General features: G+C 40.3%; 1 protein-coding gene across 1 annotated transcript; it reads right to left on the bottom strand.

Moving 5' to 3' along the window:
- Window positions 1-362: 362 nt before the first annotated feature.
- TMEM41B (transmembrane protein 41B) lies at window positions 363-7368 on the bottom strand (the record flags this gene model as incomplete). The annotated part of the gene is made up of 6 exons (XM_010148741.1): window positions 363-501; window positions 2118-2222; window positions 3133-3226; window positions 4972-5100; window positions 6235-6352; window positions 7198-7368. Coding segments are annotated over 6 exons (756 nt in total), but the record flags the coding sequence as incomplete, so codon positions are not given.
- Window positions 7369-7421: the final 53 nt, after the last annotated feature.

Raw genomic sequence — 7421 nt, 5'->3', positions numbered from 1 at the left:
TCCAGGGATGGAGGCAAGGCTGACCGGTCGTCCTTCAAAATAGGAGCTTATAGAAGTTCACACAAATATTACAGTCATGGAGTGGAACGAAGAGTTACTAATGAAGTGTTCATATAATATATATTTCCTTAAGCAAAAACTTAACCTGGGCTCATTATCTCTCATCAGAATAGCCCTGACTACTAAAGCCTTTCGATGCTATAAACGCCACACACACAAATGTACAAAACCAATATTCTTGTGCAATCTTTCAGCTGTCCAGGAGGTGGTGATCTCTCCTGAACAATACATACAGAGAGAAGCAAGTCATATCCTTTCTTCTGGCTACCCCCAAACCTCAGTTCACTAGCCAGAACACTTACCAAGAAAAGTGCCAATGAAAAATACTTTCAATGGCACATTTATTACAGGAGACGTTATATTGATGAACCAGTTGGGAAGAAAAGGTGTTATTCTCAAAAATATGATGTAGTTAATGAGGTGTTCTCGGTGTCGTTCAACCTACCAAAGCAAAAAAAACAACAAAAAAGATCAGTAGGAAAGCCTGCCTTGAAAAGGCATAATGACTTTACTAATAGAGGTCTGTTAGTGGTTTTTTTGTCTATCTTTTGTAGACACTTACAAGTTCCAAACATAAAAACCAGTTAAAAAGTGAGTGACTCAAGGAAGAGTCATCAGTGAATCACATGTTAGACAGTGCTGAAGGTGGTCTGGAAATACCAGTCTGTGGTAGAGCAAGGTGATGATGTGTCTGAATCAGCCAACTTAATCAGCAAGCAGGTAACTCTGCGCAGCAGCAGGCCTAAACCTAACTTCAGCGCAGTAGCCTCTGCCTGTCTAACTGTAGTCCAATGAACGCAGCTAGCTTGTCCTTTTCCTAAAGCTTTTGAAGGAGCTAGCAATGAAGTTTTATTCCTCAACCCATTCTGTCCTAACTCATGATCAGACTTTAAACACAGTGGTATTCCTCACTTGGAAACTCACCTGGATCATGGCTCTGAAGTCCATCAGGTGGCTGCTGCCAGCACAGCTGCAATGCCTACCTACCCATAGGTTAGAATGCCTAGCATTATTATTCACCCAGGAGCAACCACAGTAGCCCCAACTTTCTTTACAGTCTTCATCTCAAGGCTAGCCCAGCTCCTTACACCAGTGCTACATCAAAGCCTCTTCTCCCTCCAGCCTGGCTTCAGCACATCAGTCCTTCCAAACAAGAACTGTAACTTCAAACCAAGTTACACGGATAGCAAAACACCCACCAATTCTGGCCTATCCTGGCAGATCTTCACTAAGGCTAAACATTGTCATCTGGCCCATCGTGGCCCAGGTGAAACCAAACCCAACCTGACTGCAATTCCATCTGAAAACTCATGTAGCAACTTGCCCCAGTCACAATCCCATTTTTTTACCCCAACTTTAGCTCGAACTGCAACACCGAAGTCAGTAGCCCTGCTATTGTTCACTAATACCATTGTGGGGTTTTTTTTAATCTTAGTGAAGTACAAATATTTAAACACTGACTAACCCTGTATATAAATTGGATTGTATCACGCTTGTATTTTTAACAATTAATCTGGAAGCAGTGAGAGACTCTCAAAGCAAGAGACCTGAGGTCAAATACTAATCACCCTGTGCAATACAAAAATCTTAACTTCATTTGACAATTAACACTTGCTGAAACTACTGTTACCAGACACTGTAAGAGTTTCTGAATGCACCAACCACAACATCCTCAAATTAAGGTTTTGCAATCAGACATACAGCTATAGGTTTTCTTCCCCTATAAACAACACAAACCCAGCTTTCATTAGTTCTGATGCTTAGAGAACTATTACTTAAATTGAAACTAGAGAGGTTTCCTACTAACATTAGCTAAACCAGGGGGGTTACCAGTTGCAAGCTTCCTAAATGAAAACAGCTTCCTCTCAGGAAATACCATAAAACCAGGAATACTCCCCACTGTTTACAAATACTCAGAGAAAGTAACTACACAGTGTCAGTAAGGAGTGATAACCCTTTCTTTGAAACTAGATACATGATCATGAGACTCCACAGCTGTCCATTCTATTCCACTATACATTTTCTATCATAAATTTCAGCATCTCTAGAAACTTTACCTGTTCCGACCATTTTACTGCTTTTTCTGTTAAGTATCTGTATACAACAGGACGTCCCACCAGGTATGAAAGCATGTAGCAGAATGACGCTCCAAGTCCTGAGCACTAGGAAAAGAAACACAAAAAACAAATGAGCAGAAATACTAATCTTAGCCTTATATCCCTATTAACTGCACTGGCTAGACAGAGGCTGAAGGACTCTCCTTCAGCAGTATATACACACTGAGAATGCTGATCCAAGACTGTTCCTTTATTTCCAAGGCATTTAGATCAATCTCAACATTCAAAGTAGACCATATTGATTACTTATCAGTTACTATTCAGTGCTTCTGCATCTTTGAACAGTGAAAGCTTTGCAAATAAGGGGCACAATGGCACTGAAGAAATTCAAGCTTGAAAACTCATCAACTTGGTCTTCTGTACATACGACTCATTCTTACATACCAAGGCTCACTATGACTGCATCTTTTGTACATGACATTTTCTGAAGCTTGTCAATAACACACATTTCATATCTTTAAGCTTCGTTATTTAAGCCATTTAAAAACAGACGTGTTTTGCAGCGCGATAATAAAAACGTAGTAATCATGTTCTGAAATTACCATCGGGTTCTAGTGGACTCTACACAAATTTAAAGTAAAGGAAACTCTGGCTGATTCACACTCAGATATCCCATTAAGAAGACTCAGAGAATCAGTTTAATCATTTGTATCATAACCCAATGCTACAATGAATTTTGTGGGCAATGCCATTCTCACAAGAGCTGAATGAGAACTCATTAATTCCTCAGAAACTGAAGTATACCTCTATTTCACTCAGACTGATCATTTCAAAGAAGCAGCTGTTCAGATGCTTGATTGTATTCCAAGTGAAGAGAAATATATGTCTCCATACTGTGCTGATTTTGGCTGGGAGGTTTTTTTTTTTCACCGTAGCTAGTACCAGGCTGTATTTTGAATTTGTGTTGACAAGAATGTTGGTAACGCACCGATGTTTCAGTACGAGGCATACTTACCAGACAAACAAGAAATAAGGCCAGTGGAAAGGGATAAAGAAACCCTGACAGGATACTGAGAAATATAGACCCAGGAATAGCAAATGTTTGCAAGCTGGATCCATCTATGTTAAGTAAAAAACCCATATTTAAAAAGCTACCCAATTCTTGGTTTTATAGGCAGTCACGATACATACTGCAATTTGAAAAAGCATAAATATAAATAGGCATAGCCTGTAAAGATCTTTACTTCAAAATACATTTGCAGAGTAGTACAAGAAGCCCAAGCACAGAGAAACAACAGATTCATCATTACACACACAAAAGTTAGTCACTAAATAGAAGCTGTAGGACATTTTTCTCTTTATCTGTGTGACAGTGGACAGTGGGGATTTGTTGTGACAATACAGGAACCACGTATCTCTGACACCACATTCCTGCCTAGAGGGAGGCAGGTTTCAGATATTCTCCCCCGAGAAGATCACAGAGCTGTCCAAGCCCGTAACTAGTCTGAGTTTCATGGGAGACTGACAGGTATAAAGGCAACTACCACCTCCTTACCAATAGGCATGCTGCAACCACTAGGTGACTAGGATTAACTTCAGTCAGAGTTTTTCAAAAAGGCTACCGTTAAGTTTCTGCAGCATAAGCAGACGGGCCGTTGAGCTTCAGCCTCACTAGGCATACCTGAGACTATCATGTACTGCCCGTGCTGGATAGAAATCTTACAAAGCAAACAAAACTTGCACACTTCTATTTCAGTTGAATTGACTAAAGTATCAAAAAGCCAAATAACCTGCCTTTATATTAAGACCATTACAACCAGTACAGCTTTTTCTACGGAAGTGTCAAGGTAATAACAGTAACGTGCTTGTCAACTGATCACAATCTACTGCTGAGACAGTACATGTCGTCACCATCAGCTGCTCTAGTACTTAAAGAAACAGCCAATCCTGTTCTACTTCTTGTTAATATATAAACTCTAACATTGTTATTTTCTTCATAAACCCATTATTTGTGAACTACACTTAAAGAACAAGCTAGAAGCTAATTACTAATGGCATATTCAGCGCTGATTGTACTCCAAGTTACGAAAGTCTCCTGCATTAAACTACAAAATAGACCTCTTACGCAGCTTTTAAAAGTTATTAACCTTCAGTCAAGTGTCCCAGTTAGGAGTGTGTTTAATGATTAATTAATATATTCAGCACCCAGGAAAACAGTTAACATAGAACACAGGTAGCCTTTGTGTCTCCCTAGGCAGAAAGTACTTCAGAAAGTACTTCAGAAATTTAGCGCTCTCAAAAGAAATAGAGATTTGTTTTTTTGAACAAAGGCACTGCAGAGTTGAAGAGGAAGGCTCAAAATGCTTTCCTTGAGAAATGCTGTCAAATATTCTGTACATTACTCTTATGTGGCACTTACGAATGCCTCAAGGAAGAGCAGTGCAATAGTCTGTTTTCCTTTAGAATCAACAGTAATTTCTAACTAGCAATTCAATCTGCAATTAAAAAAGTTTGACTTGGTCTCGTTCTAGTGTCATACTAATATCAGAGCTAAAAAACTTGTCCATAACTGCCAGAGCCAAGCTGCATGCCAATCCCCAACAGCATTTACTACTATACACGCATGCATCAACCACCCTCTACCCAATCCCTTCTTACTGTTCAAAACCATACTGAAACACCCAAGAAATGTCCTGAAGTTCAAGGTTTTGGAATATTCGTACCTATTTATAAACACACCTCGGTGTGTTAGCCCATCACCCATGATCAAGAACTTTGAAGTTCCTGGTTTTCATTTCTTTTTCAGAGAAACATGACTACATCAAAACTTCCTTTTATATCAGAAAAAGGATACAAAACATATGTGGCAAAATAAGCCACTAATACTTGAACATAAAATGTGTCCTTATATTTGGACAGGACTTTTCCCAAGGCTTTTGCATCATCCATATCCCTAGGAACCTTTATACATTCTCTTTCTTCTCTGGGGGGAGGAAAAAAAAAAAAAAATCAGGAATGGTAGTAAATATAATCAAACAGTACAGTAAAATTACATACATAACATATACACAATTAGATACACTACATCACTAAGCTACAATCTCAGCAAACAAGCCACATGATTATTGCTGTGACAAAGTTCTCAGATGAACACTTCATATTTACAGTGTGTTTTGTATTAGCAAACCCTCAATTTTAGGTATTTGAAAGCCATGGGGTTCTTATTCATTACAATAACCTATTTCACTTCTGGGATTTGTTTTTTTTTCTTCTTGCCACTTACGGCTCGCGAAGAAATCATTACTCAAGCCAAACCTTCGCAGTGGAACAGCGGTCAACATTTCAGCCAAAAACAACCGTGACTACCTCAACGCTAGGGTCATAACCTTTGAAGTGCAGCAGAAGCGGCAGAGCTTTACCTCGCAAACAAACAGAGCTTTAAGAGCAATATCTCATGTCACACCTTACTCTGGTGCAACCCTGGGCAGCACAGTTGAGTGTCCTCTCTTCATCTCTATCAGACTTAGTGACTGGCCTGTTGCAAACTGAACTTGTTGAGCAAGTTAATCAGACAAAAAATTAACTACTAAAAGAAAAAAAGAAAGTTGTCAGACAAGCAGGCTTCTACCTTGTCAAACCACCCACCTTCCCAGCAGGGGTACTAGGTGCAATTTAAGAGAGAAAGTGAAGCTTAGCCATGAAGGAAGTAGGATGGCCCCTTCTGATGACAGCCTGCAGGTACACCAGTGCATGAGGAATTTTAAAATAAACCTGGCCCTAACAAAGCATGCTCTGGCTCTCAACTACAGAGGGTTAAGAACATACTGAGTTACCAAGTGACAGGGCGTCACTTTTCAAAACACAGTATCTCAACTGTCCAACAGAAACCCTAGGTCAAGTACAACTCTCTTTACACAGAGCCTACCAGTTACGTATTTCGATATTAAGCTTCGTATACTGACAATCTAGGTTATCAACTCAAATTCCTTAAAAAAAAAAAAGGTTGTGTCTGTAATTAACTCATGTTAGTTTAAAAATCACTTAACCCCACGTAGGCCCCTCTACAATTTGACACTGAAAGAAAAACAAATAAATTAATCTTTCCTAACATACTTACTCACTAAGTTGTGGGAAATTTTTATATACCAGGAACATAAGGAAAGCAGCTGATAAGAAGATGGACACTAAAATAAGAAGCGATGTCCGAGCCGATCCACCTTCTGCCTGAGCTTTCCCTGAAATTAAACAAAAACAAAGTTAAGAAAAACCAAACAAAAACAACCACCACCACCACCCCCCTCATCCTCTCTTACAACCCATTTCAAACTTACACTTTAAGGAAATATTAAGGTAGGCTCTCTGTGAACACAATCTTCTCACCAATCCTTTCAATAATATCTACAACACATTGCTCACATTCCCTGAAAGCTTTCAAGCAAACCTGAAGTTCTTACACTGACAAATATCCCATGTTTGTCAACTTCTATGACCCTTAATATTAAGCCTCAATTAATCAATAAATTTGTAAAGAGAAAAAAACAGAAAAACAAAGGAAGCCATCCATATGGTCTTTTCCTCTTGCCAGAAGTCTTCTGCCAGTCTAGTTAGCTAGAAATTTAACTTGAAGTTATGAACAACGTAACTTTGAAACCTCCTCATTAACAGGTTCCACTCGCCCCTCAAAGAAAGAGCACGAGGCACAGCCACTAGCCAGTTACGCCAGACACTCATCAAGAGAAAACACATGAACACACACACCAGCCTGCGATATAAAAATCACTGTTCTTGGACTTGGGTAATCACACATATTCTACCCTCACACAGATATATCCAAGAGAAGTATTTTTATTATATACAGGTTTAATTAGCCTTTAAATTCTTGTGTAAAGGAAGTAAGCGAGAGTACAGCAAGTGGCATAATTACATTTTAGGCGTCCTCTACGTTTTCGATTTTTGCCAATATGAGCGTATGTGCACGTACACCGATCAGCACAAACGCAGCTCTGTGCACAAAGAATTTCAAAGAGAGGAAGAAACAGCCGAACTCTGCATCCATACCAGAGGGTGTGTGCGCACGTACGAGGACACCTCTGCTCAGACACTGCTAGGCTGGCACAACCCTGCAGCAGGCGCCAGTCCCGGCCAGCTGAGCGCTCGGAACCGCCCAGGCCGTGTGCTCCTCCACCGATGCCGGTGGCATGGCTACCCCACCAACGCGCGGCGCCCGGGCGGGCCGCGCTGCCGCCTCCCTCTTGCGAAACACGGCGAAAGGATGACGAAACCCACGGACAGACGGAGCCGGCT

Source organism: Eurypyga helias, unplaced genomic scaffold (genome assembly GCF_000690775.1).
Source record: "Eurypyga helias isolate BGI_N326 unplaced genomic scaffold, ASM69077v1 Scaffold45863, whole genome shotgun sequence".
NCBI lineage: Eukaryota > Metazoa > Chordata > Aves > Eurypygiformes > Eurypygidae > Eurypyga > Eurypyga helias.
Note: the sequence above shows the minus strand (reverse complement) of the source record. Positions and strands in the feature narration are given on the sequence as shown.